At 47.6% G+C, this 25,405-nt stretch overlaps 4 protein-coding genes across 10 annotated transcripts; 2 read left to right on the forward strand and 2 right to left on the reverse strand.

Moving 5' to 3' along the window:
* Positions 1 to 5,399, reverse strand: CD14 (CD14 molecule). Of its 4 annotated transcripts, XM_069483772.1 has the most exons (4): positions 5,190 to 5,399; positions 3,340 to 3,520; positions 1,328 to 1,453; positions 1 to 1,238 (listed from the first exon to the last, which is right to left on the reverse strand). In XM_069483772.1, exons 3-4 carry the CDS (start codon positions 1,328 to 1,330, stop codon positions 117 to 119), a joined length of 1,125 nt encoding a protein of 374 aa, XP_069339873.1. In that variant the 5' UTR covers positions 1,331 to 1,453; positions 3,340 to 3,520; positions 5,190 to 5,399; the 3' UTR covers positions 1 to 116. The 4 variants fall into 4 exon arrangements, with proteins under 4 accessions (XP_069339873.1, XP_069339872.1, XP_069339871.1 ...); XM_069483771.1 differs by lacking the exon at positions 3,340 to 3,520; XM_069483770.1 differs by lacking the exon at positions 3,340 to 3,520 and having other exon boundaries at positions 1,328 to 1,471.
* On the forward strand, positions 4,560 to 10,256 carry TMCO6 (transmembrane and coiled-coil domains 6). Of its 3 annotated transcripts, none has more exons than XM_069483765.1 (12): positions 4,560 to 4,719; positions 4,868 to 4,980; positions 6,896 to 7,011; positions 7,097 to 7,280; positions 7,533 to 7,637; positions 7,809 to 7,894; positions 8,101 to 8,235; positions 8,452 to 8,563; positions 8,680 to 8,866; positions 8,976 to 9,070; positions 9,427 to 9,594; positions 9,844 to 10,256. In XM_069483765.1, the coding sequence occupies exons 1-12, from the start codon at positions 4,635 to 4,637 to the stop codon at positions 9,955 to 9,957; spliced, it is 1,500 nt and encodes a 499-aa protein (XP_069339866.1). In that variant the 5' UTR covers positions 4,560 to 4,634; the 3' UTR covers positions 9,958 to 10,256. The 3 variants fall into 3 exon arrangements, with proteins under 3 accessions (XP_069339866.1, XP_069339867.1, XP_069339868.1); XM_069483766.1 differs by having other exon boundaries at positions 8,119 to 8,235; XM_069483767.1 differs by lacking the exons at positions 7,097 to 7,280; positions 7,533 to 7,637 and having other exon boundaries at positions 4,560 to 4,715; positions 8,119 to 8,235.
* Positions 10,257 to 10,323: 67 nt separating this feature from the next.
* NDUFA2 (NADH:ubiquinone oxidoreductase subunit A2) lies at positions 10,324 to 12,203 on the reverse strand. Of its 2 annotated transcripts, none has more exons than XM_069483774.1 (3): positions 12,061 to 12,203; positions 11,834 to 11,940; positions 10,324 to 10,574 (listed from the first exon to the last, which is right to left on the reverse strand). In XM_069483774.1, exons 1-3 carry the CDS (start codon positions 12,159 to 12,161, stop codon positions 10,498 to 10,500), a joined length of 285 nt encoding a protein of 94 aa, XP_069339875.1. In that variant the 5' UTR covers positions 12,162 to 12,203; the 3' UTR covers positions 10,324 to 10,497. The 2 variants fall into 2 exon arrangements, with proteins under 2 accessions (XP_069339875.1, XP_069339874.1); XM_069483773.1 differs by having other exon boundaries at positions 10,324 to 10,527; positions 12,061 to 12,193.
* Positions 12,204 to 12,400: 197 nt separating this feature from the next.
* IK (IK cytokine) lies at positions 12,401 to 24,634 on the forward strand. The gene is made up of 20 exons (XM_069484114.1): positions 12,401 to 12,512; positions 13,023 to 13,089; positions 15,295 to 15,387; positions 15,895 to 15,954; positions 16,796 to 16,963; positions 17,135 to 17,249; positions 17,913 to 17,983; positions 18,096 to 18,142; positions 19,298 to 19,461; positions 20,311 to 20,419; positions 20,770 to 20,809; positions 20,964 to 21,189; positions 21,436 to 21,454; positions 21,905 to 21,983; positions 22,267 to 22,347; positions 22,613 to 22,670; positions 23,778 to 23,866; positions 24,054 to 24,162; positions 24,336 to 24,370; positions 24,455 to 24,634. The coding sequence occupies exons 1-20, from the start codon at positions 12,497 to 12,499 to the stop codon at positions 24,480 to 24,482; spliced, it is 1,674 nt and encodes a 557-aa protein (XP_069340215.1). The 5' UTR covers positions 12,401 to 12,496; the 3' UTR covers positions 24,483 to 24,634.
* The last annotated feature ends 771 nt before the right edge of the window (positions 24,635 to 25,405 follow it).

Genomic DNA, 25,405 nt, shown 5'->3' on the forward strand with positions numbered 1-25,405 from the left:
TAAGATTTTAATAAAGGTGGGGCAAAGGGTTGATTGATCAAGAAGTCCTGAACGTCCTGACGGAGCTCCCCTGAAGCCAGGGCAATCCGAGCCCATTCATTTTTCTCTCTTGGGCCTTAGGCAAAGGCCCGGACTCCTTGAAGCAGCACCAGAGTTCCTGACATCCCCACTGATAGGGGCGAAGGCGCACGGGCTGGGACCACGCCCGAGTTCATCGAGTGCTCTTGGGGCTTAGAGGCTTCAGGGACCAGGAAGGGATTCCCGTCCAATGTCAGGTTATCCACCTGGGGCAGCTCCTCCGGCCGCGGCTCCCTATTCAGCCTGTTGTAGCTGAGATCGAGCACGCTGAGCTTGGCCGGCAGTCCTCTAGGCACCTGCTGTAGCCCAGCGAACGACAGATTGAGGGAGTTCAGCGTGCTGGGCCAGATGCACCCGGCAGCGCTGGGATTTGCGGTTGTGCTCAGTGAGTTATGGCTGAGGTCTAGGCGGTGGGGGTGCACACCTGCCGCAGCCAGCGCAGCGCACACGGCTCTGGGCGTCTGCATCCCTGTGTTGCGCAGCGCTAGATTTTGGAGGGCCGGGAACTTGTGCGGACAGAGAGCCGCGGTCAGTCCGCGTTCGCCCAGTCCAGGATTGTCAGACAGGTCTAGGGTGGTGAGGGCCGGGAAGGGGCGGACCTGTTCGCAGGAAAAGACAAGCGACTGCGCGTCGGCAATGTTCAGTACCGTGAGCCCTGGCTTGAGCCACTGCTGCAGCTCGGCTAGCCAGGAACCCCCTGTCGTCCAAGACACGTTGCGGAGGCGCAAGGTGGTGAGCGCAGGCCCCGCGGCTTCCAGAGGCGGCGGCGGGGTGCCGGTTACCTCTAGGTCCTCCAGCGTCAGTTCCTTGAGGCGGGAGTAGCCCAGCACACGCAGGACGCCGAGCAGCAGCCGGGCAGGAACCCGGGCGGCCCCCACAGTGAGCCGCCGCACACGCAGAGCCCTGATCGTGTCCGCGTACTTCCGCGGGTCCGCGTAGCCTTCGGCGCTCTTTAGAAACGGCTCCAGGCTGTGGCCGCCGCCGCGGATCTCCACCTCGACAAAACCTACACACTGGAAGGCTTCAGACCAGTCGGGCTGAGAACCCGAGAAGTTGCAGGCGCAGCGGACATCTTCATCGTCCACCTCACAGGGCTCAGGCGTGGCCGCAGAAACACGCAGCAGCGGCACTAGCAGCAGCAACAGGCAGGGCGCGCGCTCCTGGGGAGAGAGCAGGGGTCAGGGATGCCCCATCCAGTCCCTGGGTCTCCCCGAGTTGTCCGCCTTCGACCCCAAGACCGTACACTCACCATACTCGTCGAGTCCCTCAGAGCCTCTAAGGCCCCGACAGGCTCCGGGAAGGGCCTTGGCTTCTTTCCTAGACAGCGGCGCCCGCCAACTTCCAGGCTTCACGCGGGCGAGCTCTTTAGCGGCCTCTGAGAGTTTATGCAATCCTGGAATGTCATTCTGTTTCCTTCTCTGCAAACGCTGGTTACCTCCCCCTTCTTGTCCTCCCAACCGTCCCCCTCACTTCCTTTCTGGGAAATATTGCAATGAAGGATGTTGCAGGGAGAGGGGTGGCAACAGGAAGGATTCTGCGGGGCATCTAGGGCTCTCTGTCCCAGGCAGTGTCCAGATGACTCAGGTGCCCCAGGCGGCAGTGAGTGAGTGCCCTGATGACTCAGGTGCCAGAGGCTTGTCTGGTAGTTATGGGGAAAAGATGAGCCTCAGTGCTTTAGGCCAGTTCTGTACTCTTCACCCCTATCGCCAATATTGCAGCAGCTCAGCCTGATTAGTTTCTTTGACTTCTTCCTTGTCTTGGTTACTATTCACCTCCCGCCACCCAAATCCAAGCCCCTGAATATCCTCAGATATTTAATTGGATATGGAAGAGAGTGTGACCTTCATCTGTTAGCTCCAAGGGGTAGAAGAATTAGGTTAGACCAACTTAGAAGGAAGTTGGTCTGAAGAAAAATTTCCCTTCCTTTTTTTTTTTTTTTTGCTTACTTATTCTTAGTTTAAATAATAGCTTTCTTAAAAATAGAGGTGTTTTGCAGTCTCTAGCTGCTGAAAAAGAAAAAAAAAAGTAGAGGTGTTTAACAGAGACACATTGGCCAAGTCACTGGATCACTTATAGTATCCATTTTCTGTCCTGAAATTGGGATACAAGGTATTTCTTGTTTTTCTTTTCTCTTTTTTCTTGAAAAGAGGTTGCCCAGGCTGGTCTTGAACCTCTGGGCTCAAGTGATCTTCCCACCTCGGCCTGGGATTACATGTGTATGCCACCACACCTGGCTGGAAGCAAGGTATTTTGAACCAACTATCTCACTTATACCTTGCTCTCCCCTGCCCTCCCCTCAGTACAATTCCTGTGTCCTAGGAAGGAAGGGACAGGCCTCTGTTGAATGAGGATTAATTAGTAACTCACCTATTTTGCCAAGAAAAAAAAAGGCAAGTGTCCGAGAGTGTAAGGGTGGGGACTATGCATTTACAACAACGCTCAAAGGTCCACACCTCTAGACATCTGGGGAAAGAACTACACGAAAATCTTTTAAATTCCCACTTCCCCTTTAATGGAGAAGTAGCTGCACATCTGCTACCAACCCAAACAAGGAGGCTCATCACTGCCCCCTATGTGTCCTGTTGGGCATATGCTGATACCCTGTGCCATGCCCCAGTGCCATGCCAGGTCACTGTGACATCCTTGAGGACCAAGATGTGAGTATAGCTCAGTGTTAAATACACTAACCCAAAGTCAGACAGCCAGGCATGGAATCCAAGCTCTACCACCGAGGTTGTGAGACTTGGGTAGTTTCTGGGCCTTGGATTTCTGGGCTCCCCTTTGTTAAATGGAGATAATAGTAGTACCTGTCTGTGAGTAAAGTCCTTGGCACAGAGCCACATCCATTAAGGGTAGCCTTGATTGCTATTCCTCTCCCTCAGAGTCTCTGCATTCAGCGAACTCAGGCCACTGAGGCCTAGCTCCTCATCACCTGAGGGGAGGCACTCCAGGTAGGGAAGTCCAAGTGAAGAGGGGCAATGATGGTTCTGCAAAGATCCCCAACTCCACCTTGATTCGTCAAATACCTATCATTTGTCTATCAAGTTATAGGGTTGGTGGAAAGCCCTGGGATGCAGACATGACCAAGACATAGTCCCTCAACTGCTCCAGTATGTGGGGGAAGCAAACATGAACCCAGAACTACAGTCTGTAGAGCAGAGGACCCTACCATAGTGCAGAGGAGAAACCAAGGGCTTGTGGGGGCTCCGGAGAAAGGAACAGACAACCCTGTAGAAGACAGGACATGGGGCTGGTTCTTACAGTGTTAATAGTGTTGCCAGGCAGGTAGGTGCAGAAAGGCAGTTTGGGTAGCTGTAACTGTCTGAGCAGACACTCTGGGAAGAACATAGATTTTGCCTGGGAACTTGTTTCATCTTCCCCACCAGGAGTAAGATTTAGAAGCCAGCCTGTTCAGCCTGGGCAACATAGTCAGATCCTGTCTCTAAAAAAAAAAAAAAAAGAGAGAGAGAGAGAGAGAGAAATTATCCAGGCGCAGTGGCACATGCCTATAGACCCAGCTACTTAGTAGGCTGAGGCAGGAGAATTGCTGGAGTCCAGGAGTTTGAGGTTGCAGTGAGCTATGATGACGCCATTGCACTCTAGCCTGGGCAAAGAGCAAGGTCCTATCTCAAAAAGAAAAAAAAAAGAAAAAAAAAGAAGAAGAAGAAGAAGAAGACGGGCTGTTGCATGAGGAAGGGGTCCTATCGCTAGCCAGAGCATAGTACATAGCAGGTGCTCAATAAATAGCTGTCCAGGGGTTGGATGGATACCGGAGCCTGGAGAGAGGATGTGGAGGACAAAATGATGGTCTGTAGATACTTAACTGGTTGTTTTGTGGAAGAGATTGCAGACTTCATTGATTGACTCTAGAATTAAATTCAAGGGAAAGAAGTTGGTTTGAAGAACAATCTCTTTCCTGGATTCATCCTTACTTATACCTTTGCCTAAGTAACAGCTTTCTAAAAATTAGAGGCCTCCCATAAATTTTTTTAAGTGCTACCAGGACCCTAATCTCTTGGAACTGTGAAGGGGGTGTGGGAGGAGACATCAAACAATTACACTGTAATTTAATGACAGCTGTGAAAAGGGTTATAAGGAAGTAAATGGTGGGTCATCAGTGGGAGCGATGTTATGGGTGAAATGGCATCGCGGCTCTTTCCAGAGCTCTGGGTTGTTTTGAAGGTTCATCTAAAGTGTGTTGTGGGTGGGGAGGTTGTGTCTGCTTAGTGGATAGTGATACTGCTGGCCTAGGGCGGTCGAGGTCGGGAATGAGTTCCTTTCTTTCCTAGAACTGGGAAGAGAAACCAGATGCCACGTGAAGGTGCTCGCCCCTCGCTTCGCGCTCGGGCCTGGTCCCACCCGACCTCCATCCTTAACCCCGCCCTTTCCCCGCCCCTCGCTTAGCCCCGCCCCGCCCTCACTTTGCACAGCGCCCGCCCCCTCACGTCTGCCCCGCCTTGTACCCCCAGTGCTGCGGCTGCGCTGGCCGTGCCATTTTCTAAGCCCGGTGGGGGTGTTGCGCCCTGAGCTGCCTGAGAATTTCCTGTAGCTCCAGCATGTGGAGCCGACGGCTTGGCCGCCTCAGGCCAGTGGTCTGCGGGGTAGAGGAGCTACGGCGCCGCCGGCGGGAGCGGGAGGCAGGTGTGGGCGGGCGGGGGAGCGCGGAAGGATAGGGCTTTGGCGGTCGGAGATAGGGTGAGACGTTTCTCCCTCAACACCGCCGGCTCGGAGCAGCGGTTTCTGGGTCCTGGGCACCCTTCCCAAGCTCAGCCCGCTCCTCTGTCCCCAGCACTGCGGAAGGCGCGGAGGGAGCAGCAGCTGGTCAGCAAGAGACTGCTGAGAGACGACGCCCCGGAGGAAGCCGGAGAGGGTTGTGTGGTTGCGATCCTTGGGGAAACCGAGGTGAGGGGCAGGGCGGGGCGCGCGCTGCAGTCCACGCCCACTGGCGCCAAACTCCCGGGAGTATTGGAGGTCCAAACCTGAGCGCGGTCCACTCTGCGCTTACATCCAGTGAGTCAGGCCAGTGGGTCAAGCCAGAAACAGGGGACTCATCCTCCGCAACTCTTTGTCCCACATCTCCAAACAATCCATCAAGTCGTAGCCGATCTTACCTCCTAAAGAGCTTTGGAGTCTTTACATGCCTCTCCGTCGCAGCTGCCGCCACCAGGGATTCTCTGCAGCAGCCTCCTAAAAGGTCACCCCGCATCTAAACTAATCAATTTATCTCTTAAAAATACATAGAGACCAAAGTCCTTCCTGTGACCTGCATAACCTGTCATGGCCTAGCCCTTGCCTACCTCCAACCTTATCAGTTTACTCATCGCAGCCGCTGCCCTCTTTTCAGTTCCTGGAACAATATCAGGCTCTTTTCCTGTCTCAGGGCCTTTGCATGTTTCTGTCGGTATTCTGTCTTGATAGCTTATTTTTTCCCTGAAGAATATTAATCATTGTTTTCTGTATTATTATTATTATTATTTTTTTTTTTTTTTTGAGACAGAGTCTCACTCTGTTGCCCAGGCTAGAGTGAGTGCCGTGGCATCAGCCTAGCTCACAGCAACCTCAAACTCCTGAGCTCGAGCGATCCTCCTGTCTCAGCCTCCCGAGTAGCTGGGACTACAGACATGCACCACTATGCCCGGCTAATTTTTTCTATATATATTTTTAGCTGTCCATATAATTTCTTTCTATTTTTAGTAGAGATGGGGTCTCGCTCTTACTCAGGCTGGTCTCGAACTCCTGAGCTCAAACGATCCGCCCACCTCGGCCTCCCAGAGTGCTAGGATTACAGGCGTGAGCCACCGCGCCCGGCCTGTATTATTATTATTATTATTATTTTTTTTGGAGACAGGGTCTTGCTCTATTGCCCAGGCTGGAGTGCAGTGGGGTGATTGTAGCTCACTTTCTTCCAACTCCTCTCCAGCTAAACTTTGAACCCAGGAAAACCTAGACCCTGTCTAGGGTCATTGAAAACCTAGATGCCTGCATAATATCTGGCATATAGTAAGTGCTCAGTATTTATTAAATGAGTGAATGAAGGGATTTATTCATTCAGCAAGCATTGGATATCCCCCGTGTTTGTATTGTCTACATTTACATATATATTTATGAAGCACTTATGCCTAAGTTACACTATTTATTCATTATGTGCTTGCTTTATGCCAGGACGCTGTGCTGGGCACTGAGGTACACAAAGATGAAAAGATAGAGTCCTTTTCTTTGAAGTGCTCACAGCCCAGTGAAGGAGAAAGATCTGTTACCCACTGTCATAATGGAAGGAATATAAGGCACACAAGAAACTCCCAAGTCTGCCAAAGGAAGCCAAAAAGAGCTAACTTCCTGGTGGCAGTGACAAGCAGAAATCTCAAGAGAGTGGGAAGCTGGATAGGATATCTCAGGCAGAAGGAACAGCATGTGCAAAAACTTGGAAGTTTTAAAAAACACCTTATGCTAGGCGTTGTTGGAGTGTAGATTGCATGGGAATGCCTGGAGGGGTAGGTTTTGCCAGAATGAGAGGTTTAAATACTATCCTTGAAATAACCCTTTAAGAAGACAGGGTAGATACTGTTATTCTCATTTTTCAAGTGAGGAAACTTAGGTTCAGGTCTCATGTAGAGTTAATGGCTGGGCTGATATCGGAACTCAGTTCTGATTCTTCTGTTTACCCCACTGTAAGGTTGGTGCTTATTAGACATATTAGTATGAATGACAAGTTTTGGGGGTGGTGTGATATTGGAGACTTCACAGGTGAGATGGGGAGAGAGAAACCCAGGACTTGCTCCCTGGCAACTATGTGTTCTTCCTCTATCCTGGGCTCCAGGTCCAGCAGTTCCTGAGGCTAGCCCAGCGGGGGACAGAGGAAAAGGAGAGAGAGAGGGCTTTGGTCAGCCTTCGTCGAGGCTTGCAGCACCCTGAGACACAGCAAACCTTCATCCGGTCAGTGTGGGTGGTGTGAGTGGGTGGCTGGGGGTCTGAGGAGAGGACCACAGGCTAAGCAGGGCTTTGGTGCTCATTCATGTAGGCTGGAGGGCAGCATGCGGATCCTGGTTGGGCTTCTGACCAGCAACCAAGCCCTGCTGCAGCTTGAGGCGGCTCGGTGCCTGCATGAGCTCTCTCATTCTGAGCAGTCTGTGGTGGCTGAGGCCTGCCTGCCAGCCACCTCTTACCTCCTCACCTACCTTTCCGGCCACAGCTCAGACTTCATAGTAAGCCCTGTTTCCTCCTACCTTGTTCTTTGTTTACCTGAAAGAATTGTGCCTTTGGGTCCAGTTTGAGCTGGTAGGTAGGGGGAAGAAGAAAACCTGTTTCCCCCATGGCCACAGCCATCCATGCATACATCTATTATCTCCGCACCCTCCCCTAAGCCTCAAGGACAGAGCCACTCCATCTTCCCCACTCCCCCCCACCTCCCTCATGTAAGATGGGCCAAGCCCAGTGCTTTTGTTGCCTGCTCTCAGGAGCTGTGTCTGTATACACTGGGTAACCTGATCGTGGAGAGTGAGGCTGTGAGAAGGCAGCTCCTGCCACAGGGCATTGTTCCAGCCTTGGCTGCCTGCATCCAGGTGAGTTCCTCCTGTCTCCCTCCCTGGGGAATCCTCCCCTTGCTCCTCTCCACATGCCCCACCTACTTTGGTTAGGTAGCTCCATCCTCTGCTCTGTGCCAAGGGCTGAAAGTCTCAGGAGACCTTATGACCCAGCTTCTAGAGTCAGATCCTTACCCTGTCTATTTCTAGTCCCCCCATGTGGCTGTGCTGGAAGCTCTTGGATATGCCTTGTCTCAGCTTCTACAGGCTAAGGAAGCTCCAGAGAAGATCATTCCGTAAGTAAAATTGTGTCTCCAGATGTACAGCCAGAGGTCACCCACTCAGTAGTATAGCCCCTAGATGCCTAGCTGGCTGATTTCCGGAGCTGTTGCACTTTTTAACTCCATGTATCTGGCTAGGAAGGGCTTTGGGTTGGGCATTTTCCCACCTGTTATCAGGGTTTAGGAAGAGCCACTTGCATCCTCGGGGTTCCTACTCACAGCCCTGCTTCTGCCAGCAGCTCCATTCTGGCCTCTACTCTCCCTCAGCACATGCTGCAATTGTTGCAACCTGGCCCAAAGCTGAACCCTGGGGTTGCTGTGGAGTTTGCCTGGTGCCTTCATTACATCATCTGCAGGTAACACAGGCCAGTTGTGAAAGTGCCACAGACCTTCCCTGGGGCTCCCTTCCATGACACTCAAGTCTTTGAACTTCAGTTTCTGGAATTGCTGTAATGAGTCTTCATCCCTCCATGGTCCTCTTTATGGAGCCCAAGAGACCCACAGACCTAGGCTGTTTCTCAATTTAAAGATGGAATTGACTGGCTAGTGACTACTTGCTTCCTGTTGCCCAGCCAGGTCAATAATGCCCTGCTCATCACCCATGGGGCTCTGTCCACTCTGGGGCTTCTGCTGTTGGACTTGGCTGGGGCTGTCCAAAGAACCGAGGCTGCAGGACTGGAGCTGGTAGGTGAAGAACACAGGTCAAAGCCTGGGAGATTGTTTTTTCATACTCTGCCCTTTCTCTGGTGTGCAGGTAACCTCTTCCTCTTTATACCTGACCCCCAAATTTGCCTTTGCAGCTGGCATGCCCCGTGCTTCGGTGTCTAAGCAACCTGCTAACAGAGGCAGCAGTGGAGACTGTGGGAGGGCAAACGCAGCTCAGAGATGAACGTGTTATGGCAGCCTTATTTATTCTTCTGCAGTTCTTCCTCCAGAAACAGCCCAGCCTGCTTCCTGAGGGCCTCTGGCTCCTCAACAACCTCACTGGTTAGATTCTGGGGATATTTCCCCATGGCTTAGGCTGAGGTGGGTGGGATTGGGGGGCAGCAGTTCAGGCTCCAGTTTAAGGTACTTCACCCTTGTACTTCTCTTTCAGCAAACTGTCCTAGTTTCTGTACCTCCTTGCTCTCCTTGCATCTGATTGAGCCCCTCTTGGAGCTGTTGCCAGTATCTAATGTGGTGAGCGTAATGGTATGTATTGGGTTCACTGGAGTCCAAGACTGGGTGGTCAGAGTGTAAACACAGGGAGCAGTCCTAAAAGTACTTAGTTGAGATCTGGCAGGTAGTATGGTATGCCTTGGTTTCAGGGCCAGACCAGTCTAGGTGTGAGTCCCTAAACTGGATTACTGGTTACTATTCTTGGGCAAGTCAACTAACCATCTTAACATAATTGGGATAATAATTCTACTGCAGAGGGTAGTTGGGTAGTTGTGGGGATTACAGAACATGTATATAAAAGAGCTTGGCCCTGTGGTCAGCACTGTATATTTTAGCTATCACCTTTAGCTTTCATCCTTTGTGGAGACTATGTATGTATCTACCTGCAGGTGCTCACAGTTCTGTGCAATGTTGCAGAGAAGGGTCCTGCTTACTGCCAGCAGCTATGGCCAGGGCCCCTGCTCCCTTCCTTGCTGAACACGCTGGCCTTCTCTGACACTGAAGTAGTAGGCCAGAGTTTGGAGCTGCTGCATCTGCTGTTCCTCTATCAGCCAGAGGTAGTAGGTTTCTGGCTCTGGTCCCCAGTCACCCCTGCTCTGAAGCCTCACCATGGCCCCTTCCCTTGCAGTCCTAATTATAGTTGCTTCCCTGGGCCTGGCTAGCCTGTATATGCTCCTGGTTGGAACCTTTATCATCTTGTTGGGAGTGCACCCTCTTCCAAAAAGTTGGCTAACTCATGAAGCTGTGGGAATCAAGTCTTAGTACCCACAGATCCAGGTTTTAAACCCTTTCTTCCCTGCTCTCAGGCTATTCAGGCTTTCCTGCAGCATTCGGGGCTGAAGGCCCTGGAAAGGCATCAGGAGGAGGCCCAGCTCCAGGATCGTGTGCATGCTCTTTGTTGGACAGCTCTTCACGGGTGACCTGGCTTCTCAATTTGGCTCCCCACCCCTGGCTTCTTTGCCTACTTTCTCTTGGGTGGAGCCCTCCAGAGGTTTAGGACCACAGTGAGGTCTTATGTTCTCTACTCCCAGACCTAAGCCAGGACTGTTGGACCCCAGGTCCTCCTCTTTCACCCAGCACTATCCAGGCAGGAGGACCTGAGGGGACTCAGCGTGGCTTCCTTATTCTGGGACGCTGAAACCCCACACTCCACATTTTTTTTTGCTTCAGCAGTGGGTAGCTTTTGATGAAACAGAATAAAGTTTTATTTTTATATTAAACTGCTTTGCCTCAGTGTTTGCACAGTAAGGGGTCAGGAGTAGAATGAGGACAAGCACACCCTGAGACAGCATTTTACAGTACAAGCTTTATAAAGAACAGAACACATTTTTCCATATTGTACTGAGTCCAGCAGAGCCCAGGCTCTGGAGCTCTTGCTTTTCATCCTCAGTGGAGGCTTCAGGCTTTGCCACTTAGCACATTCTCCACAGTTCTGGTTACCTGATCAGCACTGAAGTTGTTCAACGAGACATTCTTCTCTTGTCCAAATGCTGAGGAGAAAGGGAGGTGACTTGGTATTTATTCTGCACTGTGGAGGCTACCACAGTATAATAAAAGGTTTTTGTCTTTATCTTAATGTATTTGGAATGCCTAGAATTAATCCAGTGGGTCTCAAACACATCTTGGAAGCCCAGGTCCAGCTAGAATTTCAGTTGATTCTGAGTGGCCACAATGAGAAGGAAGGTGTTTCAGGGAGCCTTTAAAAGGGGCACAGTAGGCATTTATTAACCACTGTGAGCAGTATATTGCATGGGCCTACCCTTGGCTGGGTGCCCATTCTCTGGGCTCCATCGGCCATCTAGCATAATATCTAGCACGAGTTACTTGTGTCAGTCTCCCCTTGTAGTCTACTGGCTTTTAGAAGGGGAACTCTTTTTCTCCCTCCAATTAACAGATGTCCACTGTTAGAACCAATCTTCCTAAAGTGTGACTTCCCCCCCTAGGGTACAGTATAGTTAAAAGCTGTAATTAACATCCCATTATTCGGTATGTATTAATTTTTCCCCCTAAGGTATTCTCCTAGAGAACGTGTAAATATTTATTGCATACCTACAATGTGTTAGGCAACATAAATTTTCAGATTGCAATAAATAGGGAGAGGAGAATGATAAAAAAGCTCAAGACGCAATGTTACATAACTGGTCAAGGAACGCCTTTTTGAGGTGGCAACATGTAAGTTCTGACAAGAATAATAACCTGAATAACAACAAGGAGTAAGCCATGGCAGTCTGGGAGGTAGGGACATTCTAGGAAACGGGAACAAATGTAAAGGCTCAATCCTGTTACTTCCTAGCTGCATTACTTTAGGTATGGTCCATAAAGTTTTTATTCCGTTTTCTAATTTCTACAGTGAGAAGAAAGAATCCACTCCCTCATATGATTAATGAATATTAAATGGGAGTTAGGCAGGAAAGCACTCAGGGCAGGGCCTAGCATTGAGTTCTCAGTATTATTGAGATTCTCGCACACTACTTGGACTGACACTAGCTACATGTTATTTGGAAGGACGTACATTGACGGGAATTGACTGGCATCCTTTCTCAATCTGAAGCCCACTTTGAACTACAAAAACGTCAACTCCTGGTCCCTACGCAGGACTTGGTCTGCCTCCATATGATACTGCCCAGGATACAATGCATCATATAACTGTGCGAATCTAAGTTTCTTGCTGGCAACAAGGCCAATGGCAAGCCTGAAGTCCAAGTTCTAGTTTCTGCACGACTTTGGGTAGTCCCTTCTCTTTTCGAACCCTCATTCCCCCACCTCAGTCCCAGACCCCCGGCGTCCCGCGCTCACCGTAGCGGGCCCAAAGTTTGGGCTGTACATCCGAGCATTCGCGGATTAGGATGGGCAGGTCGGGGTTCGCCTTCTTCAGCTCGACATAGCGTTTCTCTATGAAGTCCCTGCAGGGCCGGAGAAAGCGCCGCGCGAGCTGAGGGGTCGGGCTTCCCCAAACACCCGGGAAGTCGAGGTCGTGACCCCGGCGTCCCGAAGCCCGCCCGTCTCACTACGCGGAGCCTCACCTGACTCCCTGGCTGCCGGCTGAGCGCTGGCATAAGTGGATGCGAATCTCACGCAGGCCCAGCTTTGCCCCGATTCCCCGACCAGCTGCGGCAACCGCCATCTTTGCTAACACTGAGGCCCCAATCCCAGGCCTTCCGGCCACAATTTCCAGTCGGACCAATCGCGGACCCTCCGTCCTCAGCCATAGGTTGGATGACACAGGGGGCGGGGTAAAGTTTAGCCAATGACATAAAAGTATTTTAGGGCGGGTGCGAGGTCTTCCAATTAATTTCTCTTCGCTCAGTGTGGGGGCGAGGGGAAAGACAGGAAGCGGAAATGCTCGGAACGCAAAGCAGTGTGGGTTGATTTCTGAGGTGCACTGTGGGAAAAGGCTTGTTGCTGAATTGTTATTGTTGGAGGCTCGGTCTTGGGTGTCGTTGAAAGACCGCGGACAAAATGCCGGAGCGAGATAGTAAGGCTCGGGTCATCCGCCCTTTCTTCCCCGAGGGACTCAGGGGACTTAGCGGGTTATTTTAGCCTCTGAGCTTAAGCCGTGTATATGTGTGCGTGACGCTTGGAACCTGGCGAAGCCGTTGGACCCCAAGTTAGGCCGGACAGCTCCAGACTGTCCCCAAGCCTCATTCCTGCCCCAAGTGACTACCGGCGACTTTTGTCTGTGGATCCCTTCCCCCAACCCCTGTCCCCTTATACATAGTTCTGCGTTGCGCCCGTTTATCTTTCTCGTAGTATTTCAGATGTAATCTTCAGGAAGTCTTTGCTGATCCTCCAGCTCAGGTTTAGGGACCCCTCTTCTGTGCTCTCACAGCTCCTTGTGTTTTTCCATTTCAGCACTTATTACATTGTATTGATACTATTGCTCTTCTTGCTTTTCTTCTGTATTGTTCACTGCTATATGCCCGATTTCTGCACGGGAACCGACACATAAGAGATTGACTAGATTAATATCAATTCTTTTTGTCAGGCGAGCCGTTTTCCAACCCTTTGGCCCCAGATGGCCACGATGTGGATGATCCTCACTCCTTCCACCAGTGAGTATTTTGTCATAGGACCATGGGAATGAGCTGGGCAGTGAGTGGAGGGGTGGTGGCGATGGTGAAAGAATTCTGAATGCTGTGTCAGCAAGGATGGGCAAAAAAATGGTGCCAGTTGGGCCTTTGTCTCTGTGAACCTTAACTGGATCAGGCCAACTGCATAAGAGTATTAAAGGGGAAATTCTGGCAGGGAAGGTTTTAGTTTTTTATATGTGTTGTTTAATAGCACATTATGTAGGAATTAATTCTTCCCATAGAAAAGTAAAACAGGAAATAAGGATGAAGTTGTCTTTGATAACATCTCCCCAATTCCAGTCCATTTCTTAGAGGTAACCACTGTTACCTTTTGTGTGTGTGTATATTTTCCTCTTTTTTAATGCGTTTATACATACATACGCATATCTGAGGAAAACATCATTGCTTTGTGAGTTAAAATATTTAAGTTAAATGGTGTTATTCTGTATATATCATTTTGCAACTTTTCTTTTTTGGAGACAGGGTCTTACTCTGTCACCTGGGCTAGAGTACAGTGGCGTCATCATAGCTCACTGCAACCTCAGAACTCCTAGGCTCAAGTGATCCTCATGCCTCAGCCTCCTGAGTAGTTGGGCCTAGAGGTGCAAGCCACCACGTCCCACCAATTTTTCTATTTTTTTTGTAGAGACAGGGTCTCGCTCTTGCTCAGGGTAGTCTTGAACTCCTGACCTCAAACGATCCTCCCCCCTCAGGCCTCCCAAAGGGCTAGGATTATAGGCATGAGCTACAGCACCTAGCCTGCAACATTTATTGTTATTATTATTTTTTTTTGAGACAGAGTCTCACTCTGTTGCCCGGGATAGAGTGCCGTGGCGTCAGCCTAGCTCACAGCAGCCTTGAACTGGGCTCATGCAATCCTACTGCCTCAGCCTCCCGAGTAGCTGGGATTACAGGCATGCATCACTATGCCCGGCTAATTTTTTCTATACGTATTTTTAGTTGTCCAGCTAATTTCTTTCTATATTTTTAGTAGAGATAGGGTCTCGCTCTTGCTCAGGCTGGTCTCGAACTCCTGAGCTCAAAACGATCTGCCTGCTTCGGCCTCCCAGAGTGCTAGGATTACAGGCGTGAGCCACTGCACCCGGCCTATTATTTTTTTTTTTAACCTCACTACCTTGGAGATTATTTTTATAGCAGTGACAAGGGCTTCCTCCTTGACCAAAGTTTAGTCAGGTTCCTTAAAGAATCTTATTTTTGACCAGAACTTGACCTGCTGAACCCAGTTATAGCAAATCAAACACCCCCCTGCCCCACTCACTGCCTTGATACCTAACCAAGTTTCTCTTAGTACTTTTCTGTATATTCCCACTTGTCCCTGTTGTATCTAGAGTTGAGTTCAGTCTCTCTCCTCTAATGCAATAGTCTTCATTCTATTATAATAGTCTTCAATAAAGTCTTCCTTGCGGGGACGAGGAACTTGATTAGATATCAAGGGTGGGGGAAAAGGAGCTTGATTGGATATCAGGAGTGGGGAGGATTTTCTATAATCTGGCGTAGCAGGATTCTTTTTTAAAATTGGGGTCAGCAGGCCAAGGAAGAGCCCTAGTCAGAAGAGGGCTGAAAGGAGTCTGACTATAGTTTGGTCAAGGAGGGAGTCCTTGTCGGTATACCAGTTAAAGTAGTCTCTTGTACCTTTAGTGTTGTCTGTCTCTCATTTGGGAAACACTGTCACAGTTTAGTTATTCTCCAGTTAATAAACATTTAGTTTATTTCCAATTCTTATTATTTTCTTTTTCTTTTTTTTTTCAATTCACCAAATGCCTGGATCTAACATCTTATTATTTTTCAGGGCTATAATTGAACCTGTTTTACAAGCCTTATATACATATGCCAGTAATTGGCCAGGCTAAATCTAAATAAATGGAGTTCCTGGGTCATAGGATATATAGACTTAAATTTTAATAAATACTGCCAAATTGCCCCCCAAATTGGTTATACTAGTTTACATTCCCATAGGAGTATATGAAAGTGTCCCCTTCCCAAATTCTCACTCATACTTGATTTATCAGACTTTTTAGTTGTTAACACTCTGATGCATTAAAAGTGGTATATCTGTGTTTTAATTTGTATTTCCCTGATTTCTAATAAATTTAACCATGATTTTTACATATTCCTTTTTCATTTCTTATTGTCATAATTTTTTTAAATCTTTGCCTTTTCTTCAAGATCAAAACTCACCAATGAAGACTTCAGGAAACTTCTCATGACCCCAAGGGCTGCACCTACCTCTGCACCACCCTCTAAGTCACGTCACCATGAGTAAGTCTTTGGGTGATCCAGCCTGTCTTCTGTCTTTTTCTTGCTCCTTCCTGTTCCTTTCTACTGAACCAGAGTGTCCTAGGAACTAGAAGACTAGTCCTTTTTTGAACCCTGAGGTTCTGATTTTCTCCCTGTGGAGACTGAAGCTCCAGGGATGACTGGGAATGCCCTAGTCTCACTGTTGCTCAGAATATGTTCCATGGACACTTGTACTAGAGTTGCTGCTGGTGCAAATGGGCAGATTTCTGGGCCTATTTCAACTCTACAGACACAGACTTTCTAGGGCAGATAGCTGGGGATGTATAGTTTTAATAGTCTCTCAGGTGTTTATGATGCTTTCTAAAGTTTGAGAACCTCTCACCTACAAACATTGACATAAATCTCTGCCTGATTGAAACTATTGCTTTGGTCAGTATTCTGGGTCTTTCTTCAGTCCTCAGGGTCACTATTTGGGGTTTCTGGGGCTGTGGAAGTATTTTGCTATCAGTAAATTCTTGTCTTTTCTAGGATGCCGAGGGAATACAATGAAGATGAAGACCCAGCTGCACGAAGGAGGAAAAAGAAAAGGTGAAGGAAGAGTGGAAGGATGTTAGGTTTTAAGGTGGATAGTGTTTGGGGTGGAGGAATAGCAGCTAATTATGAGGCTAGAGACTGAGATTTTCCTTTGTTGTATTGAAGTTCTCTGCTTTCTTAATGGAGAGGAGTGATACCTAGAGTGGCAGTATAGGGCTTTGGAGTCAGCCTGCATATATTTTAATCTCATCTTTACTAGTTTCTTGCTGGGTAACCTTGGGCATTTTGCTTAACCTCTCTAATTCACGGATAGAATGGAGATACAGTAGTGAGAATAACCTATTAGATTGTCACGAGGATCAACCGTAATTGTGTATGTAAGACTTAGCACTGGTGCCTGGCGTGCAGTAACCATTCAATCTTTGTTGCTATCATTATTATTATTATTACATCATCATCATTATTATTTGTATGACTCTGAACTTTCTACACCTGGTACTTTGCTTTTCCTTCCTTCAGGGAGTGGACCAGCAAGGAATGAGTTATTTTTAGCTGAAATTCGGAAGGTGATAAAAATTCAGAAAATTTTCTGATTGCTGTGTGGTAAAGTCTCTTGTACCTATAGAGAATTAGTAGAGTTGGGTGGCATTCAAGAATTCTGAAGTGACAGATGGAATTTCCCAAGGTGGCATTGGAACAGTATATCTACGAGCTGGAAGGAGCTATAGTTCTAGTTTTGAGGACTATCAAGAGGTGTCCAGCAGTTCTGTTAGGGCATACGTGAGCTTTCCCTATAGAAAGCAGGATGGAGATACAGGGAAATAGGCAGAACAGTTCTTTTGAACTTCACATAGCAGCTGGTGAGCCTTACACATTCACCTTTCTCTGGTCACAGTTATTATGCCAAGCTACGACAACAAGAAATTGAGAGAGAGAGAGAGCTAGCAGAGAAATACCGGGACCGTGCCAAGGAACGCAGAGATGGTGTGAACAAAGATTATGAGGAAACTGAGCTTATCAGCACTACAGCTAACTACAGAGCTGTGGGCCCCACTGCTGAGGCGTGAGTACCTAGGGGACCCAGGGCATGGTTCCTTCAGCATCCCAGAGTCATATAATCACCATATGAACTCTTCCTCATACTTTCCATGCTCTGGGATCCATACTAAGCCATTTCAAAAGGCACTTGCCACCTACAAAGGACTGTTCTAATGCAGCTTCTTTCATTATACAGGGACAAATCAGCTGCAGAAAAGAGAAGACAGTTGATCCAGGAGTCCAAATTCTTGGGTGGTGACATGGAACACACCCATTTGGTGAAAGGCTTGGATTTTGCTCTGCTTCAAAAGGTGTGAGTCCTGGTGGGCAGGTGGGGAATAATACTAGAGTGCTGAATACTCTTGTATGGGCCTTGCAAGGGTAAGAGGAAGGCTCCTGATAGTTCAGACCATCTAGAAGAAGGGTTAAATGTGGCTCCTCTATAGGCTGATTGCTACTTGTCCTTCAAGTATCAGCCTAAATTTTATTTCCTTGGAGAAGCGTTTCTTGATCACCCAGGGATGGTTAAGCTCCCCTGCCCTTCATCTCCCTCTTCCTGCAGCCTTGCATGGCCCTTCTGTTTTACTTATCATAGTAGTTATTGCACATTGTTGAAATTAATTGTTTAATTTGTCTCACCTGCTCTAAGTTCCATTAGAGTGAGGATACTTATCTGTCTTGTTTAATACTGTGTTCTTAGTCTCTGGCACAGTGTTGTATAGTAGATGTTCAATAAATACATAAAGTAAATGAATGTGGCCTTCCGGATCCTTGAGTGCAGCCTTTTGACTGAATCCAAATTTTATAGAACAAATCCTTTTAATAAAGAGATTTGTTCTGTGAAGTTTGGATTCGGTCCAGGGGCCTCACTTGGGGATCTGGAGGGCTGCATGTGGCCTTGAGGCTGCAGGTTCCCCACCCCTGAGGCTGCAGGTTCCCCACCCCTGGCTAAACCCTACTTGCTTTCCTGTTAGGTACGAGCTGAGATTGCTAGCAAAGAAAAAGAGGAAGAGGAACTGATGGAAAAGCCCCAGAAGGAAACCAAGTAAGTAAATATCAGAGAAGGCTTGAGAGTTTAGTAGGGTGGAACCTAAAGTAGGAGCACATTTAGTGGAAAAAAAAAAAAAAAAAAAACCAATTTTTTTTTGTCTTTTCAGGAAAGATGAAGATCCTGAAAATAAAATTGAATTTAAAACACGTCTGGGTGAGTACAGAGCTTCTACACTAGTGACTGTACATTCTAGGTGAATTGTAAGGATTTTAATGCTCTGGGCAGGGTATGCTTCCTCAACTTCCTTTCCTCTTTCTTGGCCCTAAAACAACTAATTCTTGTTAAAATACTCCAGTAAGACTTAGACATGGACTTAATTATTTCATATGTTATTTTATGTCTTACCCATTAGATTGGAATCTTTTTTAGGTTGAGGCTTAGGCATTAAAGGAGGTTAGCATGGTTAGTGATTAAAAGCTCAAAATTTAGAGTCAGACCTGGGTTTGAATTCTGGTGATGAAACCATAGTAGGTGTGTGATTTTAGACAACTGATTTTGCGTCCTGTTTGTTTACCTGTAAAAATTGGGTCAATACTTACCTCATGAGATTGTTGTAGGCATGAGAAATGAAATATATAACATGCTGTCCTATTGAGCAGGTATACAGCTGTTTTTTGTTTGTTTGGTTTGGTTTGGTTTTGAGACAGGGTCTTGCTCTGTTGCCCAGGCTGGAGTGCAGTGGTGTCATTGTAGCTCACTGCAACCTCAAACTCCTAGGCTTAGCCTCCTTTTGTCTCAGCCTCCCAAGTAGCTGGAACTACAAGTGTACACCACCACACCTGGCTAATTTTTGTATTTTTTGTAGAGACGGGCTCTCGCCTCAGGCTGGTCTTGAACTCCTATCCTTAAGCAGTCCTCCTGCCTCAAGCCTCTCAAAGTGCTAGGATTACAGGCATGAGCCACCCACACCTGGCCGCTGTTTTTTTCCTTCATCATCAGTATTACCTAAACCTCATCCTCCTTCCTCACAGGTTCTAACACAACGTGGGCACATAGTGCCCTGGAGAAGGCAATGTAGAAGAGTGGTTAGGAGCCCAGGCTTTGGAGTTAGACTGCCTGGGTCCCATTCTTTGCTCTGTTACTTGGTAGCTGTATGACTTTAGGTAAATCACTTAATTCTCAGCCTTAGTATTCTTACCAGTAAAGGGGAATAATAATGCCCACCTTACAGAACTGTTTGAGGATTGAATGAAGCAAAGCATGCATAGCACTTGGCATGGTGGCTGGACAGAGCAAGCACTTAATAAATAGCAGCTGCTATTAGAGAAGGTTCTCATTGGCTACTTGCTACTTTCCCCCTTTTTGTAGGCCGCAATGTTTACCGTATGCTTTTCAAGAGCAAAGCGTATGAGCGGAATGAGCTGTTCCTGCCAGGCCGCATGGCCTATGTGGTAGACCTGGATGATGAATATGCTGACACCGATATCCCCACCACTCTTATCCGCAGCAAGGCTGATTGTCCCACCATGGAGGTGAGTGGCCCGAGTCCTGTGAGCCTTTTATATGAGCCTCAGAGCTGGGAAGCAGCCTCACCTTTTCCCTGTTCCTTGTTTACCACATCATCAAGGCCTATTGACTTTTTACCTTCTAAATCTCGATTGAATCCATCTCCATCAATAACATCCCAGTCTAAACCATAATGTCTTGTGGGGCCTATTAAAAGAGGCTTCTAATTGGCTTCTGCACTTCCACTTTGGTTTCCTTCAATATGTTATTTCTTCTTTTTATTGAGATGTGATTTACATGCCATGTAAGTCACTCTTTTATAGTGGGCAGTTAGTGATTTTTATTTATAGAGTTATGTAACCATTATCACAGTTAATTTTAGAACATTTTCATCACCCTCAAAAGAAAGCCCATACTCTTTAACCATCACCCCTGACCCCTGTCTTTCCATCCCAGCACCCATTACGGTGTTTACATGTGGCTAAGGTGATCTTTTTAAAAGTCATATTTTTGTCTCACAATGGTATAGAAGCTTCCAATGGTTTTTCATTGTTCTTAGGATAAATAGCAAAATCTTTACCATTGCCTATGAGCCCATGCAACATCTGGCCTTTTTAACCTTTTTTCACCATGCCTCCCTGTTGTTTGTTCTCCAGCCATCCTGTCTTTCTTGAATGATCTAGATTCACTTTTGACTCAGGGCCTCTGTGCATGGTGTTTCATCTCTCTGGAATGTCCCTTCACAATACCTCCTTTCCCTGTCTTCACCTAGTTTATTGTAACTCACTCATCCTTCACTTTGTTAAGTGAATGAATAGATAAATGGAGAGATTCCTGCTCAGTGAGAGAACATTGTTGCTTCTTGGTGTTTTTAGGCCCAGACCACACTGACCACGAATGACATTGTCATCAGCAAGCTCACCCAGATCCTTTCATACCTGAGGCAGGGTACCCGCAACAAGAAGCTCAAGAAGAAGGATAAAGGTACCTGGAGGGTTAGGGAGAGAAACCTTACCCCTAGAGGGGCATTTGGGGATGGAACCAAGGTCTCCTGGAGCCTTTTGTCTCTAGAACATTGGGAAGCTCCTGGGGAGCAGAGAAAAATGGGAGCAATGGAACATTGGCAAGGAGATGGTTACATCCAAGTTCTGTCTGCTTGACCTACCTGAGAAGCAGCGGTTAGGTTTGAAGCCTGAGGAGGGAAGAATGGGTAGCTTTTGTCCTGTGTTTTAAACAGAATTTGTTTAAAAGGTCGTTGAGAACTGGAGAGGATGGTGAGGCTGAGTGGACATTAACTCAGGAGTGTGTTCCTGACTCCTCTCTTTCCATTTCAGGGAAACTGGAAGAAAAGAAACCTCCTGAGGCTGACATGAAGTATGTGTCCTATGCCCTGGCACCTGATCAGAGGGAGGCTATGCATCTCTTATCTTTGGCATTTTGGGGAGGCCTTGGTGTCAAAATCTGGAGAAACGGTCAGGGGAAGTGAAGGTGTGTGTGACTTGCCAGCTAGTGATCTCTGTTTTCCTAGCATTTTTGAAGACATTGGGGATTATGTCCCCTCCACGACCAAGACACCTCGGGACAAGGAGCGGGATAGATATCGGGAACGGGAGCGTGATCGGGAGAGAGACAGAGACCGTGACCGAGAGCGGGAGCGAGAACGAGATCGGGAACGGGAACGAGAGCGGGACAGAGAGAGAGAAGAGGAAAAGAAAAGGCACAGCTACTTTGAGAAGCCAAAAGTGGATGATGAGGTGAGATGTGGGTCCTTGGTACCTGGTGGTAGAGCTGCCCCTCTCTGCCTACCTAGCTAGGTACCAGACCCTCCTATTATATTGGCACCGCATGGCTCCACAGCAGCAACGGGGTGAACTAACCCATGGCAGGAACCATCCTGGAAATGGGGGCAAGGTTGGGTAAGGAATTGACTCAAACTTGGGGGAGGGATGAGTAGGAATCCTTTGTGGTGACACTTATCTTGATTTTTGTTTTCTTTCCAGCCCATGGACGTTGACAAAGGTGGGTTGTATCCACAGCGTCTTGTGTTGGTTCTAGCAGTCCTGCTTTCCCTTGGGCTGAGAGTCTGACCTATTGCTCAGAACTGGTGAAGGTGGGATTGGGGGACTTCCTGGTTCTGGGTTCTCATAAGAACCATGTCTTAGTTTATGGAATTGCCACCTTTCCTGGGCAATAGCAGGGCAAGTGGCATATTTGCTCTTAGATATAATTTCTCTGGCCCTGGACTACTGAAGAGGTGAGGCAGAGGTTAAATGTACAAAGTTTTGGGTACCCTATTCTCATCTCAACCGAAGTAGCTCATTTGGAGTTTGTTTAACACTTTATTAGATAAAAGAGTTGAAAAAAAAATGTTTTTATGAAAGGCACAGTTTGGAAGTATATTGTGGGGAGGAGGTTGTGAGAGGCCTTGGTTCAAGGTCTGAGCAGAGTTAGAGTTCTCTTTATTACTAGGACCTGGGTCTGCCAAGGAGTTGATCAAGTCTATCAATGAAAAGTTTGCTGGATCTGCTGGCTGGGAAGGCACTGAGTCATATCCTTCATATTAATATGTTCCTGGGTTCCAGAGAGCTGTTGTTCTCTTTTCATTCTAATGCTCCCTGTCTCTCTGCTCCTTCCTTCTCCCTACCTGCTTCTTCCATTTTGTGCTGAATTTTGACAGGGTGGAAACCATGTCTTGTCCCTTCCCAGGGGACCCATTGAAGCTCACAGCCCTCTCCTTAGAATTTCCATGTTGGGGGCTATTGGCTCCTGCTGTCTAAAGCTTTTCTGTGATAAGTGGAATTCTGTCTAGTGTTTTCTTTAACATAGCATATGCTAAAGAAGCCAGAAGACAAAAAGCAGCTGGGAGACTTCTTTGGCATGTCCAACAGTTATGCAGAGTGCTACCCAGCCACGTATGTGAGACCCTTTAAGGAAGGGAGGCTGGGAAGACTAGAGAACAAGTTGCGGGGGGGTGGGGGGGGTGCGGTGAGGTGGAAATTTGATTTGCTGGGACCCAGGGGTACTTCTTACTTGCATGAACTATTCCATTAGGCTCTGAGTGGGAGATCTAGGTGGGGTGGTCATTCCCGGGCAGATAGCCTCTGAGCTGGGTAGGCTTCCAGATGAAGCACAGGGGTCTGGGTCTGCAGCATCTGTTTAACTGTTTCTTCTCTTTAGGATGGATGACATGGCTGTGGATAGTGACGAGGAGGTGGATTATAGCAAAATGGATCAGGTGTGTAATTAGAAGGATGGTGGGGCCTGGGTGTGGTGGCTCACACCTGTAATCCTAGCACTCTGGGAGGCTGAGGCAAGAGGATAGCTTGAGCTCAGGAGTTCAGCACCAGCCTGAGCACCTGCTCTATCTCTATGAAAAAATAAAACAAAACAAAAAAACCCCGTAAAACAACAAAACCCAGCTGGGCATTGTGGTGTGCGCCTGTAGTCCCAGCTACCCAGGAGGCTGAGGCAGAAGCATCGCTTACAGCCCAGGAGTTGGAGCTTGCAGTGAGCTACAATGACATCACTGCACTCTACCCAGGGACTTACAGCGGCACTCTGTCTTAACAACAACAAAAAAAACAAGGCAACAAAGGATGGTGGGGCCTTTGGGCAGTTACTGTTTCACACATCTCCTTCCGCACTCCCAAAATAGCTGTCTTTCATTTACTGGGCTCCTCCCTCCTTCAGCTACAGCAGTAGAAGCAGCAGCATGGAGTCATGAATAGCTTAACTCTTTTAAAGTCTGCACAAGATCAAATGAGATAGGGCAAAAAAAGTTTATTTCTTTTTATTTCATACAACAAAGTGCCAGGCTTTAATTCCCATCCTATTAACGTAGGAAGGGCAGAAGGAATTACAGTGTTTAGAAAATAACTAAGTTTTATTCTAGCCAGGATTGAAGTTTTCCTCTAAGTCTAAAACAAAATTTTAAAAAAGCTAACACAACACTGCTAATACCATTAATACTGAAGAAATCTCTAGCCTCTGTTATACTGTATTGCAATAGCATGGTTTAATCTTAGATCTTTGTTCAGTCCTGCCTTTGCCATTTAGTAGTTTTGTGACCTTGCCAAGTTCTTTACTGCATATGCCTTAGTTTCTTCATTAGGAAAATGGAGAGAAATATAGTTCCCTCTTCATAGACTTTTTGCAAGAATTAAATTAGATGTGTTTAGTGTTCACAATAATGTCTGGCACATACTAAGTACGTATTAGGGTACAATTTATGAATGGTGAAACCTGGGATTGTGGGAAGAGTCTGGCTTCAATCAAGGGCTAAAATTCCATTTCCACTGACATCTCTTCCTTCTGTATCCTACCCCATTCTATCCTGCAACAGGGTAACAAGAAGGGCCCCTTAGGCCGCTGGGACTTTGATACCCAGGAGGAATACAGCGAGTATATGAACAACAAGGAAGCTTTGCCCAAGTGAGTCTGTGTTTAATGTGGGCATAGAGTGAGGAGGGCAGTTTGGTGGAAGAGCCCGTACTAGGTTAGAGTGTGTAGTCTGGCCGAGATCCAAATAGGTTCTCTGTGCCCAGGGCTCTGAGAAAGTCATGCTGCTGCTATGTAACTTCTAATGCCTTCTTCCCCCAACTGCACTTTTTTACTTCAGGGCTGCATTCCAGTATGGTATCAAGATGTCGGAAGGGCGGAAGACCAGGCGTTTCAAGGAAACGAATGACAAAGCAGAGCTTGATCGCCAGTGGAAGAAAATTAGTGCAGTAAGTGGGGCTGCCCCTCGGGTGGGAGGGTTTCAGCTGGAAGGGGATACTGGCCTATAAATCTGGGAACAGGCGTGGGGTTGGAGGGCCATGGAAGTGACAGAGATCAGCTTGGGCCTCAGGTAAGCTCAGACTGGCAGCATAACTGTAGACAATCACTGTTCTTTTTGTAGATCATTGAGAAAAGGAAGAAGATGGAAGCTGATGGGTGAGGAGCATTCTTCTCCTGTGGGACTGGCGGTAACTGCTTAGTGTATTGGTCTTATGCTGACCCATATCTCTTCAATTGCAGGGTTGAAGTCAAAAGACCAAAATACTAATCTTCAGTTTAATACTGACTCTCCAAAGGGAGAATCTCCACAAGGATGTGCTTGCTTTCTACAATTTCCAGAAAGGCTGCAATATGTTTTTTTGAATGTACATAAAATTTTATTGTATAATCATTTGGTTCCATTAAAATTGGTTAACCTGCTGTCTTCTTTATGTTGAGCATCCCCCCTCCAGGACCCCTGGAGCACCAAAAAGGCTAATTCTACTGGTTGTATAAAATCACATGCAGAAAGTCATCAGTTCTTTCCTGAGTTGTGGTTCTAGATTCCTAGACAGTAAGGATGTTTACTAGCTATTGTGCCTGGTGGAGAAGAGAATAATGACCCTCATTGGTGGGCAAGTGGTGGATAGCGGAATGTAAAAATGATTGGTCTCAAATGTCAGACTCATTCATGTGCCTAGTCCTAGCACAGAAATTTCCTGGGGATTAAGGTCAGCCCAGTGGGCTGCCAGTTTGATCCCAAGGCTGTGCAGGACCAGGCTCTGGGTGAAGGCATCTAATGAAAATCACTTGTGGGTGGGAACAAAAACCTTTTGAGTTTATGCCCTCCTGTGAGCTTCAGTAATGCTGAGTACAAATCACTGCTTCCTTGACTGAAGGGATAACCTTAGGGGGAATTGCGTTGGGGTTAGAACTGGTGTAGTCTGGCCCTGCAGGTACAGGAATTCCTATCCTAGGCCAGAAGGGTTTGGTACCTTCATGACCCTGAAACATTTGTCAAGGCCCATGGTGGGCCTACTGGCCTTTGAATCACTCTATTCTCTGCCCTATTCTTCCTCTCTGCTCATTGCCAGCACTGTGGTCTGGTGCTCATCATTAGGGATCACCACTTCTTTCTGGCTGGATGCCATGCTACTTCTACCTATCCTGAGGCCAAGACCTGTGGGCTCACCAGATCCAGGGAAAGCTAGA

The sequence above is a fragment of the Eulemur rufifrons genome, chromosome 10 (genome assembly GCF_041146395.1).
Source record: "Eulemur rufifrons isolate Redbay chromosome 10, OSU_ERuf_1, whole genome shotgun sequence".
Lineage (NCBI taxonomy): Eukaryota > Metazoa > Chordata > Mammalia > Primates > Lemuridae > Eulemur > Eulemur rufifrons.

Bases quoted from the DNA above. Each gene is read 5' to 3' on its own strand.
- TMCO6 (XM_069483765.1), top strand. From the start codon at position 4,635: ATGTGGAGCCGACGGCTTGGCCGCCTCAGGCCAGTGGTCTGCGGGGTA. The intron at 7,895-8,100 runs GTAAGTAAAATT...TCCTACTCACAG, and splicing joins GCTCCAGAGAAGATCATTCC to CCCTGCTTCTGCCAGCAGCT. The intron at 8,564-8,679 runs GTAGGTGAAGAA...TTGCCTTTGCAG, and splicing joins AGGCTGCAGGACTGGAGCTG to CTGGCATGCCCCGTGCTTCG.
- NDUFA2 (XM_069483773.1), bottom strand. From the start codon at position 12,161: ATGGCGGTTGCCGCAGCTGGTCGGGGAATCGGGGCAAAGCTGGGCCTG. The intron at 11,941-12,060 runs GTGAGGCTCCGC...CCGGCCCTGCAG, and splicing joins GCCGGCAGCCAGGGAGTCAG to GGACTTCATAGAGAAACGCT. The intron at 10,528-11,833 runs GTGAGCGCGGGA...CTTTCTCCTCAG, and splicing joins CAAACTTTGGGCCCGCTACG to CATTTGGACAAGAGAAGAAT.
- IK (XM_069484114.1), top strand. The intron at 15,955-16,795 runs GTGAAGGAAGAG...CTCTGGTCACAG, and splicing joins CGAAGGAGGAAAAAGAAAAG to TTATTATGCCAAGCTACGAC. The intron at 24,371-24,454 runs GTGAGGAGCATT...CTTCAATTGCAG, and splicing joins AAGAAGATGGAAGCTGATGG to GGTTGAAGTCAAAAGACCAA.